At 39.7% G+C, this 13,834-nt stretch overlaps 1 protein-coding gene across 6 annotated transcripts in view; it reads left to right on the top strand.

Annotated features, from left to right (window-relative positions):
• Positions 1-3,016: 3,016 nt before the first annotated feature.
• The window catches only part of fxr1 (fragile X mental retardation, autosomal homolog 1), a 13,820-nt gene continuing 3,002 nt past the window's right edge, over positions 3,017-13,834 (top strand). Inside the window, exons 1-16 of one of the 6 annotated variants that reach the window (XM_046049422.1) lie at positions 3,020-3,320; positions 7,114-7,166; positions 7,274-7,367; positions 7,467-7,538; positions 7,781-7,929; positions 8,129-8,222; positions 8,434-8,550; positions 9,076-9,246; positions 9,571-9,649; positions 9,985-10,094; positions 10,252-10,347; positions 11,251-11,382; positions 11,541-11,766; positions 11,903-11,996; positions 12,164-12,285; positions 12,412-12,621. In XM_046049422.1, coding sequence (XP_045905378.1) covers positions 3,186-3,320; positions 7,114-7,166; positions 7,274-7,367; positions 7,467-7,538; positions 7,781-7,929; positions 8,129-8,222; positions 8,434-8,550; positions 9,076-9,246; positions 9,571-9,649; positions 9,985-10,094; positions 10,252-10,347; positions 11,251-11,382; positions 11,541-11,766; positions 11,903-11,996; positions 12,164-12,285; positions 12,412-12,621 — 1,954 coding nt within the window. In that variant the 5' untranslated portion in view covers positions 3,020-3,185. Of the gene's footprint in view, positions 3,321-7,113; positions 7,167-7,273; positions 7,368-7,466; positions 7,539-7,780; positions 7,930-8,128; positions 8,223-8,433; positions 8,551-9,075; positions 9,247-9,570; positions 9,650-9,984; positions 10,095-10,251; positions 10,348-11,250; positions 11,383-11,540; positions 11,767-11,902; positions 11,997-12,163; positions 12,286-12,411; positions 12,622-13,834 lie in introns of all 6 variants that reach the window. The other 5 variants (XM_046049425.1, XM_046049423.1, XM_046049426.1 and 2 more) reach the window with 5 other exon arrangements.

Here is a 13,834-nt window from a genome sequence, read left to right on the forward strand (position 1 = left end):
GGTCGTTTCTAAAAGATGAGCCAGCTCCTATTCTCTGTTAATCTACTACAGTTGAATGTGTGTTTGTCTTAAAGCAGCTCTGTCCAAGAATTTGTGAATGTGAATGAACAATATACCTTGCTAAACGAACACCAATCTCCAACTATTTATGGGATGCATCGTTGATTGAATGAAGGATCAAACGATGTTCGAATCACAATCAGCTCGAGGTATTTTAAATACATTTGGTCTTAAAAATCTGATGTTTTGGCACATTTGAGCCTTGAAGATGGATGGTTTGTATTACACAACTTTCACACTGTACCACATGATTTCCTCTGTGAAGGATAAGTGAAGATTTGCTGGAATTAATATGATGAATCTGACTGAACTTTATTTTCCATCTGTAAACTAGCCTAACTGGCTCAATAGTGGGAAATAGCACTAGAAAATTAAAAGAATAAAAATAGCAAAACAGTAGATTATATTACTACAGCCTGTTAGAATTGTAGATTTAACTGGTTTTAATACACCAGATAAACAAGGCTGAGTGCAGTGATTCTTCATTATATTGCATTAGTACATCCAGATCTACTGTACATGTCAGTCACATAATAACAGGAACAACAGAATTAAGTATCTCAATAAGACAAGGTGCAATAGCAGCTCAAGTGATTCCGTCTAAATGCTACAAGTGAGAGATGAAAAAACACAACCTAGTGTTCTAAAAAAGGTTGTTCTCTTGGGAACTGCTTCAAAATCTCTCATAATATTGATAATTTTTGCCCAACTGGGTTCATCTGCATAGTTTTCCACTGTTTTAATGCTCATCAGTCAATTCAGTAACCACTGTTGCCATGTGGATACAGCTGTGAAACTCTGAACTCTCATCAGGACAGAGCTTGTTCACAAGCGGATAAATGTCATCACCCAGTATGACTTTGAACTGACTTGCATTTGCAGTGGTCATGCAGGGTTTTGCTGGACCTGATCCAACAGAACTCTTCACATAAGAGAGGTAAAGTCTCCAGGCACCTCTTCTTTTTCTGTATTTCCTACTTGAATCACTTCTGAAGCACAACATGAAGATTTCTTTATCATAACAGGATGAAGGATGATTCCTCTTCCAATATGATTTTCCCCTCTTGCTCATTGTATCAAATCACCTGTAAAGCCACATTTTAAGATGTAAGAGGATCACAGAATCTAGAGACCACAGAATCTATTTGTGTCTAAAGTTTGAAAGTGACTAAACCTTGAATAGAAATTTTTAAAGAAGCAGTAGTGAATTCTTCAGCATATTTGCTGGAACTGTCACCATATCTTGACAGAAGTACATGAGACAGAAATTCTGTAAAAATAATCAGGTTGCTCTGGCTCCTCCTAGTGCTCCTAATGCTATTTGCAATAATCCCCTCCCAAGACAAAACAACCAATCAGAGCCAGGAGCTCTGACACAGTGTCAATCACTGCTCGTGCACACGCTGTGCAGCTCCCCTCTTTGCGCATGCTCTCACTCAATCTAGCTCAACATCTTCAGCGTGCCTTCAAAAGTTGTGCAAACACAGTGGCTGAGAAACCACCTGAGAAGCCATTGCTTAACAGGGGAGGGGGTCTGCAACACCACTTATCCCCCACTTATAATGCTGTCCTTTGATCACTTCCCAGAAAACAAAACCAACGTTCACTTTTGGCCTCAGGAGAGGATGCCAACGATGGTTGTTCTGACTTGGCCTCAGGTGGCTCCAACGGCTGTAACAACTGTCGTTACAACATGCAGGAGCACTAACAAATCAACGGGATCGATCATTTTGACAACAACCCCACAGAGGTTAAATAGCTGAGTTTCCCTACCAGTCAGTCAGAACAGAAGAAGTCTCTTAGATAAGAGATGAAACATCTTTGAGAATATTCAACCAAGTCCAGTTGTCGACTTAACCTTCCTTGGATACTATGACCTGGATGACTGAGAACCTTCACAGACAACCACCAGCAATAAAAGAACAGCCTATCTGCCTTTGCCAACAACAGCGTATAGAATGAATCCTTTTTTATACAGTCTATACAGTCACATCCTGGCTCTGCTGCCATGGCACTCATATCGAAGAGTGGCAAAGAGGCATGATGAAAAACAGTGGGATGAACTTTTGAGCCGGGACAGTGGTGTACTAGCCTCTCATCCTGTTATTGTCTTTGCTGCCTCTGATGCCTGGGGCACTTTGCCCTGGGCGGCACAAAGGGTGGCACTGCAGAGTCCAGGTGAGCAAACTAATACCCTGCTATAACCCCCCCTAATTACTAAAAAATATAACTGTTGTTAACTGTAAGTGGCTATACCCCCCGAGCCACAACTGCCCATAAATATTACTTAACTAAACCGAGTAAGTATAATCAAAAAGTACTCATGCAGAGGAATGACCTCTGTTATATTACTATGTATTATATTATTTGATTGTTATTAATGATGCATTTACATGGTTGAGAGGGAGCTCATTTGAACTACTCTATATGTAAGATAGAGTAATAGATTAAAGGATGAGTTAGGATACGTTAAATGCAGAGGACAAATTTTGCATGTGTTGTTTTGTGTATAAATGTATTTGACAATAAAGTTTATTATTAGATTATTATCGAGCATCATGGACAAGACTGCACATCCTTTACGGCTTTCTGAATGAGCAGCAGAAGCAGTGTATGACTGACACTACCAAGGTGCACCGCATTTCCACAGGAGATCCTTCTTTGCCACCAGTCTGTACAACATTTTCTAACTGCTGGACACTGACACCCATTATTATTACATACCTCAAACTAAACACACTGCTCTTGACTTCCATTCTATCTGATACATTCTGTGTGATGTGTGATTTTTCACCCTAACTATAGTTATCAAATACATATAGTGGGGTGAAAAAGAACAATATTTGCCTCTGAAAAGTATGTCAAGTAATTGAGTAAATGTCATAGATTGCGATACAAGCAGATTGTGAAATGATTAATATGATGATTTGATTGGAGTTAACCTTTATTTCCCTCCTCCCTTAAAGGATATGACAACCAAAATACAGCAGGAAGGTAGGTGTCTTTGTTGAGACGAGGCTTCAGTTTGTTAAATTCTCAGCATAAGGACACGTTATAAATCTTTGTAGTGAGCTACATTTGTATCGAGATAAAACAGTGAGCCGTAAACATTAGCTACCAACTCCATGGAGCAGTTACATATCTCTCCAGCCCTTAAACTTCATGCTTCAAGTAGCACCTGTCGTCCCAACATCCTTTGCGTGTCCAATATGGAAGAACTGGCGGTGGAGGTCCGTGGCTCCAACGGGGCTTATTACAAGGTAAATACTGGATCATTAATTCACCAATTAACACGACAGCCTGTTACACGATACAGTATTTTATTTGGACCACAGCAACAGTCTCCCACTTGCTCTGAAAGCACTTAACTGCTTGCCGTTAGCTTGTAGTAGCAATGCTAGCCAAAATTAGCTGGCTAGGCTAGCTTTGTGTGCAAGTCTTCGGCAGCAGTCAATTTTAGCGACCTTTCTTTATAACCAGAGTGGAAGAAATGTGATTTTGTCACCGATGATTGGAATATATAAACGATAAGGGCTGTTATTAATTCTTATTGATCGGTTGCAGCTGCCTCGAGCCAAAAGTTAGCTAGCTTGCTAACGTTAGTTGCTGTTGACGTCAAAAGATGTGGCTCAAGTAAATATTGTATGTGCAGCCGACTGTAATCATTTATTCAGTTATTGGAGTTATTCAACTGTTAGAAACACCCACAGAATTTCATCATAGAGTTTGTATAAGTGTGTGATTCGTGGGAGACACCATGGCTTGTTAAATCAGTGATTTTGAGCTCTCTCTGAACTGCACCCACTCAGCGGCTGTCTATTATTTGATACTTCATCATGCCGAAGCTATTTTTTGTATGTGTACGTGTGAGCCAGCTGTTCCTTGTCAATCCTGACCAGCTGGCATGTCAGGAGTGGGTCACTGATACCGTAGACTTAAAATCTATTTCTAGACTTGCTGTCTCCTTTCCTCCCACCTCGTCTGTGTGTTTCCTCTCTCATCTCCTCCACTACACGAACTCCTTCCTTCTTCTGCCTTTCCCTTCCTTACTTCCTTCCATTCCTCGGATGACTCCTGTACAACTATTTGACACTGGCCTCACGGTCATTCTCCGGCTGCCCAACACCAGTATTAGAAGAAGTACTCAGATCCTTTACTTAATTACACGTAACAATACCATCATGCATTCATAACCTTACTTAAGTTAAAGGATGTATTATCAGCAACATTTACTTTAGGTATCAAAAGTACTTATTGTGCAGAAAAATTGCCCCTGTCAGTGTGTTACTATTATGTATTATGCTTTTGGATTAATAGTACTTGTGCAATAATGTGTATGTTGCATTTTACTGCTGCAGTTGTTTAAGGTTGTGCTAATTTGAACTACTTTATATACTGCTGGGTAGTGTAATATAATGTATCATATTCTATGTGATTATAGAATATTCATCATATGTTTGTAGCATCGACATTGCATTTTACCTGCTTATCCAAGGGGGTTTAAATAGAATCAGAATCAGTTTTATTCGCCAGGTATCTGTACACATACGAGTAATTCGACTTTGGACAAGTTTATTTATTTATTTATTAAGCTTTGAAGAAACTTGCTTTTCACTGACAGGAAGGGTATGACAAATTGTAATCTGAAAAGTTAATCTGTCAGGCAAATGTAGTGGAGTAAAAAGCACAATATTTATGTTTTAGGTGTAGTGAAGTAGAAGTATAACGTTGCATAGTGGAAGTGGAAATGCTCAAGTAAAATAAAATTACCTCAAACATGCGCTTAAATACAGTACTTGAGTCAGTGTAGGCCACTTAGTTGTACAGCCCAACCCTGGTTTCATGACTCACTTTGTCCACTTCCCTGCTTGTCAGCTGCCCGGCCTGAATATTGAACTCTTGAGTTATGTGGCAGCGTTATTCTATAGCATGCAATTTGACTCACAACACACTTTCACACAGGATAAGCAAGTGGTTCCCGAATGAAAGGAAATGTTCAATGCCGGGTGTGTCTTTAATCAATAAGCTTCTTTTCAGCTAGGCTTGTAGTGTATTTATGATGTGCAAAAGACAGTAGAAATTAGTGTTGTAGTACTTGAGACTGGTCTTGCTCTCAAGACCGGTCTTAAAACCACTTGTTGATGGTCTTGGTCTCGTCCTGGACATTGAGGACTCTGGATTTTATTTCAAGACCATAACTTTGGGAATATCAATAAATTGCTTTTGCATCGTCTGATTTATTTGTTAACATCCTAACTTGATTGGATGCAAAACATACTGCTTCAAATACAACCAATAACCCTAATTAAAATGTGTTGTTATCATTAACCCTTCCTGGTGATTGCGATGCTTATGTTGATTTCAGCTCTTAGTGTTTGTATGTGGATTTTTTAATGGGAATGTGGATCTTTCAGATCAATATGAGAAGTACCTATGATCTCGTTCCACATTTTATTGTGTGTCATGTAATGTGGGGAACTGGTCTTGGTCTGGACTCGGTCTCGCCCTCCCTCGGTCTTGGTCTCAACTTGGTCTCAGCCCCTAGAAGTCTTGGTCTTGTCTCGGTCTCGATAAACTCTGGTCTTGGTCTTGACTTGGTCTCGGTTTGGGCGGTCTTGACTACAACACTAGTAGAAATGTATACGCTCAATACAGGCTGCATCTAATGATTTTTTCATCACTGATTAATTTGCAGATTATAATTTGATTAATAAATTTGCCTATTACAATTTCAAAGTGTTTTATCTGACCAAGTAAGTCTGAAACGCAAAGAAAGTACTACTAAAATAGTAACCACACTCAACATCCATTGATACAATAGCTTTTAAAGCCTCATTTCAAATTTTTAAATCCCACTTCCTTCTTGTGGGTTTCTTGTCATGCAAATACTTAGGTTTTATTTGACTTGCTGAGACTCTGCTGCCAACCAAAAACAATGGGGCTGAATGGAGTTTGTGGTAGACTCCCAAAAGCATTGAAGAGTGATGTAACATTTCCAGAAAGAAATACTCTAAATAATCAATAGAACTTGCTGTGAAGAAACTGTTGTCTATCTTGACCAAGGACACTATTAAACACTATTAATTAGTAAAGCACAATGATTGAAATATTAAAACAAGTCGGTTATAAGCTATATCTATTAATGTCGATTTACATTGTAGTACCTTAAAATTGCAATTAAGTATACTGTTTAAATGTTTTTAGTTTTTTAAATCAATAACAAAGGAGAAAAAATAGGGAAGTATCGAATGCCATTAATGTCTGTCGTCATATTTTATGACGTCATCACCCTATACATTTGTTATTGGATTAAATTAGTTTTTTGGTTTTATTAAATCTAATTTCTTTAAAGATACAATCTGTAATTCCTGGCCACATGATCCAAAGAAATTAGGGGCAGCATCTCCCCTTGTGCAAAGATGTCAGATGATTTACTAATTGCAGGATTGTGTATAGTTAGACATCCATAATAAATCTTGCAGTGTCCTCAAAAATGTATAACGAAGTTTCCAAACTTACAATCTTGCCTCATCTCATAGTATTAATGCCAAGTGGTTACAATATGGTGAGTCAACAAACATTTTGGTTGATTTACTAATGGGTCCATACAATCTTACTTAGCCATCAGTTATTTAAAAAACAACTACTAACTTTAACTAATAGGGCAAAGATATGTGGAATTTGTGATTAAAAAGCCTTCGGGGCAGCGCTACTTCTTCATCCTCTCATGCTGGACTGAAGGCAGACTGGACGCACAAGTGGTATTACAACACAGGATGGGCCCGGTCTAGCTGATTAGCATCTAACTCTAGTAGAAGTCTCTGCACGACAATACATATACATCTTTGACATGACGTCAGAACTGTTCACATTCTGTTGATAATGTTAGTTCTTTTTATGAATGTACTATTTGGTACAGCCCCTTTTAACTTGCTTGAAGAAAGCAAAGACCACTCTATATGGATCCTTCCTGTCCTATCCTGTCAGTGTAACTTAAATAGGTGTCATGTTCTTATGTGCTTACATCTCTCTGTGTCTCTGTCTGTCCTGCAGGGCTTTGTCAAAGACATCCACGATGACTCTCTCACCATTGCCTTTGAGAACAAGTCAGTCTCTCTTTCACCTGTATTCCAGCTGTTTTTGTGTCAAGTTAAAATGTTTAAGTCAAATGTAGAACTACCATATTTTAGCAAAGTTACTATTTTAATTTCAGTTGGCAGCCAGAGCGCCAGGTGCCCTTCAGTGATGTCAGAATGCCACCACCTGCTGACGGAAAGAAGGAGATTGGCGAAGGCGAGGAGGTGGAGGTGAGTAGAACACACAAATAGTCTTCTTTTTTTATTTCCTTGTTTTGTTTCTTATCCCTTTCTGTCTGTGTCTCACTCTTAATCTTAATCTCCTGTCAGATCTTGTCCAGAGCCAATGATCAGGAGCCTTGTGGTTGGTGGTTGGCTAAAGTCTGCATGATGAAGGGAGATGTGAGTATTGTTCCTAATGAAAACAAGTTTCTATACGATACGATCATTATTTATATGAAAATTAATTTTATCTGGTAACTAGCAGAGCGTTGAATGAAGAATGCTAATGTGACTAAAATATCGTTTTTTGTTTTGTTTTATCTAACTGCTAGTTGAAAACCTGCTTTTCACTTGCTGTAAGATTAATTAATGTTGGAATCTGTAGGTTGTATTTTACACACTGTTCCTGTCTGTCTTTTCAGTTCTATGTGATAGAATATGCAGCTTGCGACGCCACTTACAATGAGATAGTGACCTTTGATCGCCTGCGTCCAGTCAATCCTAATAAGGCCATCACCAAGAACTCCTTTCACAAGTGCACTGTCCCTGTTCCTCAGGATCTACAAGAAGCGTATGTCCAGCAGCTTTGCACTAACAACATTAAGGAGCGATGAATCTCTCTTCATAAGTAATGATTACATGCATATCTATAATAGATTGTTTATTGTTGGTGTTATATATGATCTGTGCTTTGAGAGCTTGTATTTAAGATGTTTCTGCAGTCACAATCCCCTGTCAGCTGTATTATAGTCATTTTTCTCATATTACAGATGCCAGAATGAGAACGCCCATAAGGACTTTAAGAAAGCTGTGGGAGCCTGTCGCATCTCATACTGCCCTGAGACCAGCCAACTAGTGATTGTGGTAACTGACTTGCTATAATCCTCTGGTGGCATTTGTGTATTTATAATTGCATCTACATGATATGTTGCAACTGTGTCCTGCTCAGTATGTTTGTAGGTGGTTGACTCTGCTATTCATCTTTCTAGTTGTCATCAACAAGGGAGCAGCTCGACATTTGTTAATTCTTTGTTTTATTTACTCTGTGTGTGTGTGTGTGTGTGTGTGTGTGTAGTCCATGAATGAGACAACAGTGAAGCGTGTGTCTTTGCTGAGTGATATGCACTTACGCAGCATCAAGACCAAGCTGCTGCTAATGTCACGCAACCATGAGGCCACAAAACACCTCGAGGTCAGTTGGTAACAAGAACACCGTGGTTTTGCAAAGGTTACTAATTTCCGGGTTTAGCACTCTGTACCATTAGAAGTTACCTAAAAAAGCACTAAAGCTATAAAACACTTGTCACAGCAGTCAAAATGTTTTGCAGTTTTAATATTTTAATAATGTAAAGAAATTAATGTTATTAGCCTGTAAATACTCGCTGAAAAGTGTAGCGTTTAATGGTTAGACCTCCAATGAAAGAGGGAAAAGTAATCGTAAAGGTATTAAAGAGTATTCTGATGGACTAAATTGGCTTTATGTGGAGTTTCTGGTAGTTTTACATAAATATTGCTAATACTCCTGACAATGGAAGTAAATGGAAAGGAAACAATATGTGCTATGGACAGTTCACTTTTTCTCACACTGCAGAATTCTGTTAAGCCAGTTTTTCCCCCAAATTGGATAACAGTAACTTTTAACATCTGTGATTTTTGGCTATATTGTACGATAAATTAAAGAGTGATGAATAAAAACTTTGCTCTTGTGTTTGTGTAGAGCTCCAGACAGCTGGTGTCATCCTTCCAGGAGGAGTTTATGGTGAGAACGGATCTGATGGGCCTGGCCATCGGCAGCCATGGCAGCAACATCCAGCAAGCACGGAAAGTCCCAGGTGTCACTGCCATTGAGCTGGATGAGGAGACTGGCACTTTCAGGATTTATGGAGAGGTAAGGTAGAGTGTGGGTGGAGGCAATGTGAAAAGGAATGAATGAGTCTTTACAACAAATGTTGGGAGAAATAGCAAATATTTCAACTTGTGTTCATACTGAAACAAGCAGGGGTGTATATGGGTGAGTGTGCTTATGCTGTATTCTTTTAATTTTTACATTGGTTGTGTTTGTTATTATGACCATTTTCTTGTTATGATTAAATGACTGCATTCATAAGCTGATTGTGTTATTTATATGGAGAACATGCTTACTTTTGACTATGCATGTGTGTTAGTTGAGCATATTAAAGATTTTGTAAAGTAACCCTGTTTTGCCTTTCAGTCAGCAGAGGCAGTGAAGAAGGCTAGGGGCTACCTAGAGTTTCTGGAGGACTCTGTCCAGGTTCCCAGGAACCTTGTTGGTATGTAGATACATCACACTCATTTATTTTCTGAGCTGGGAAATCCCCAAAACATCTGTTTACTAGGGGTAGTCACTGAGTAGCTGAAAATGAGATGTTCTTTACGTTGGTCATGACAGTAGTACCACATCACAGATAATTATGTATGACACATTGCAAGACAGTCTTCTAATATTCATTGCAATATCTGTTTAACTTAAGAGGAAAGCAAACCCCCTAAAATATCAATACAATTTATTTATATACCATAATCATTTACTCCATTATGAAGCTCAGCTTAATTAGTTCATCATTACTAGTCAGCTTTTCATCTTCTCCCTGCTCTGTGCCCCTAGGCAAAGTGATTGGTAAGAACGGTAAGGTCATCCAGGAGATTGTGGACAAGTCCGGGGTGGTGAGGGTCAGGATAGAAGGAGACAAGGACAACAAGCAGCCACGACAGGAAGTAAGTCTGCTACTGCCACATCGTTACTGCTAAAGCTTCTTGTACAGTACTGATAAGTGTCTCCAGTGTTGTGTTTATGTTATACAAATGATGTACACACTTTCTTTCCACTTCAGTCAGTCCCATACTAACATGTGTGTTGTGTTTTTGTGTTTTGTTGACACAGGGAATGGTCCCATTCACCTTTGTCGGTACTAAAGAGAGTATTGGCAATGTTCAGGTTTTGCTGGAGTACCACATCTCTTACCTCAATGTAAGAATACCTGTATGTGTAATGTGTGTGTGTGTGTGTGTGTGTGTGTTGAATGGGGGATAAACGGCTTGATGTTTTTGATTTTTGCCAATTCTTTGCTTTCATTCAATGCCACAGTTTCAGTTTCCAGCCATTCCCACCAGCAGCATGTCTATAGCACTTCCTACGCTTTGCTAAATTCTAAATAGTAATACTGCTTTGATTTTGTGCTGTACTTAAATTAAGTGATACTTGATAGGTAAGTATGTCAAATTTATTTAATAGGAATAATAAATAACTTAGAATGCATAATACAAAATACAAAAATACATAATATATGTTTGTATGTAGTAAATACAAACATATATTTTATAGTGGCAGCAGCCACCTTGCCTGAAATACCGACTGCCTCTGCTAACATAAAAATCTGATAAACTTTTGTGAAATACTGAACTTTGGAAGAGCCAAGGCCGTCTAGTCACTAAATTAAACATCTTGGCTCTAAATTAAAGAAGTTCTGTAAAGAAAAAGCCCACTACACAAGCATAGGAGTACAAGGAGCAAGTTGGTTTGGAGTTTGATAATCACCAGCTAGCCAGTGGCTTGGATTTTTCCATATTGACCAGCTGGACATATGTTTTATTACCACCTCAAGAAAATCATTTTCTGGTGGGTATCCTTGAGTATTATTTTTTCATGTTTAGTAATGTTAATTGTGAATGCCATACAAATTAATCAAAAGTATGATCATCTTCATAGATAAACACTTAGCTGTTCTGCGGTGTGTATTTCACTGTGTATACATTTTGCACTTTGCATGTATTTGTGTGTCCCGTCCTCTTTGCATGTTTTGTGCTGTGTTGGTGCTTTGTGTGTGTTTGCACTGTGTGTGTTTGCACTGTGTATGTGTGTGTGTGTGTGTAGGACATGATGGAGCTTCTTGCAGAGGGCCAGCATCTAGAGGAAGAGCTGAGGCAGATTGTGGATTATACACAAGGAAGCAGCCTAGCAAGATTCAGAATAAGCAACACAAGGCACACTGGATGTGATGTAGATGTGTGTATGATGTATCCAGTGATAACTCTTCTTAAAAAAAAAACAATCTCAGCAGAAGAATTACAATCACACACGTTTTCTGTTTCTTGCCTTTCATTTAGTCTTATTTTCTTTCTCTTTATTCTTATCATTTGTCCTATTTCTTTTTTTCCCTCTAGGAGGTTGAGCAGCTTCGTCTGGAGAGGATGCAGATTGATGAACAGTTACGTCAGATCACCCAGGGTCACCGACCCGCTGACAGGGAGAGAGGAGAGAGAGGGGAAAGAGGAGGAGGGTATAATACAGATGGCAGTGCGAATGCCTCCTCCTCCTCTTTACATGGCAGTCGCTCCTATAACGGTCGAGGGCGTGGGCGCAGAGGCCACGGCTACAGCACTGGATATGGTAGGCACCTTTAAAATCAAGAAATCTGAAATAAAACAGTGCACGAGTTAAAATTTCCTTAAAAAAAGAAAGAATCTGTCCTAATCTTATTGTGCGACTGTCTCTGTTTTCTTATGTGTTTGTTTGAATATTCTAGGCACCAACTCAGAGCAGTCCAACGCCTCTGAGACAGATTCAGAGCGCAAGGATGAGCTCAGTGACTGGTCCCTTGCTGGTGAGGACCAGGACAGGTTAGTTGTTTTTTTAGTACATAGTGGGAGCTGTGTGATAGCTGCAAATCTGTGCAACTTAGCATTTCACTTGGCTGTTACGTTCCATTAGCGTTGAGCAGGCTTATGTTTAAGATTTAGACTTGTTCTTGATCGATTGACTGATTTATTGACTGACTGACTTGCAGGGAGAGGGAGAGAGGCCCACGACCACAAAGAGATGGTCGCAGGAGGATCGGACCTGGCAGAGGCAGAGGAGGGCCTGGAGGACGGGGAAGAGGGGGAAGAGGAGGATACAACAACAGCTCTGGTAAAACTCACTCTTAGAGGATTTAAAGATGGACACAAAAATACCTTTCTTTTGTAAAAGTCTTGTAATAAGGTAGTTTGACTCTAGGTATAACCAATTTTCTGTGAATTTTACATAACTCTGCAGCAGGGCCTCGAGACCACGAGGACAGCCAAGCCTATGGAGTCTTGGAGACAAACACGGAGACAGACCAGACAGCCGATACAGATGCTAGCGAGTCCAACTTGCCTGCAAACCGCCGCAGAAGGTCTCGACGACGCAGAACAGACGAGGATGCCACACTCATGGATGGAATGAGCGAGTCGGACAACGCCTCAATGAGTGAAAATGGAATAGGTAGGGAACTCAACACTGTTTGGAATAAGGCTTCCACCCACAAAGTCAAACATAGTCACAAAACAGTCAATGCTTTAAGAAGATTATCTTAGCAAGAAAGTCTGTCTGTCATAGAGCTAACAGTGCTGTTATTAGCTATCACAGCTGTCCAGAATGTGCAGCAGTGCATCATTTCCCATTTGAGTGTAAAGGAGCCGGTGTAGTTCAAAGACGGGTCTCTGGTTTAAAAGCAATTTAAGCCCCAAATCCCTCTCTTTGTGATGACCTAAAAACCCTAGATGACCCTGAAGCTAAATCTCAGCGTCGTAACCGTAGTCGACGTCGCCGCATCCGCCTGCCTGAGGAAAGGCAGCCAGGTAACCATGGCAACTGCCAGCATCCCCTCCCCTGAACAGTGCTCCTAATGGCTTGGCTAAAAAAAGGTGCACCTGGCCTGGTGTTTGTTTGTGTGCCACCAACAACATACTAAACCACAAAGTTGTCGACTGACTGATGTACACTGTCCACAAAGGTTTGCTGTGCAAATTGAAAGTATGCATCTTTTTTCTTGTATTATTTCACAGGCGCAATACTTGCTCACTAACAGCTTGGCTGTTTATTTTCATGTTGTCAGGCTTTCATTTACACCAATGATAGTCCTGGTTTGTGTGGTGTGTCAGAGTAAGCCTGACCTCTAACTTACAGTGGGTACGGAAAGTAGTCAGACCCCTTTAAATTTTTCACTCTTTGTTTCATTGCAGCCATTTTCCAAAAATCAAAAAAGTTCATTTTATTTCTCAGTAATGTACACTCAGCACCCCATCTTGACAGAAAAAAACAGAAATGTAGAAATTTTTGCTAATTTATTAAAAAAGAAAAACTGAAATATCACATGGTCATAAGTATTCAGACCCTTTGCCGTGACACTCATATTTAACTCAGGTGCTGTCTATTTCTTCTGATCATCCTTGAGATGGTTCTACACCTTCATTTGAGTCCAGCTGTGTTTGATTATACTGATTGGACTTGGTTAGGAAAGCCACACACCTGTCTATATAAGACCTTACAGCTCACAGTGCATGTCAGAGCAAATGAGAATCATGAGGTCAAAGGAACTGCCTGAAGAGCTCAGAGACAGAATTGTGGCAAGGCACAGATCTGGCCAAGGTTACAAAAAAAATTTCTGCTGCACTTAAGGTTCCTAAGAGCACAGTGGCCTCCATAATCCTCAAAT

The sequence above is a fragment of the Micropterus dolomieu genome, linkage group LG05 (genome assembly GCF_021292245.1).
Source record: "Micropterus dolomieu isolate WLL.071019.BEF.003 ecotype Adirondacks linkage group LG05, ASM2129224v1, whole genome shotgun sequence".
NCBI classification, from domain to species: domain Eukaryota; kingdom Metazoa; phylum Chordata; class Actinopteri; order Centrarchiformes; family Centrarchidae; genus Micropterus; species Micropterus dolomieu.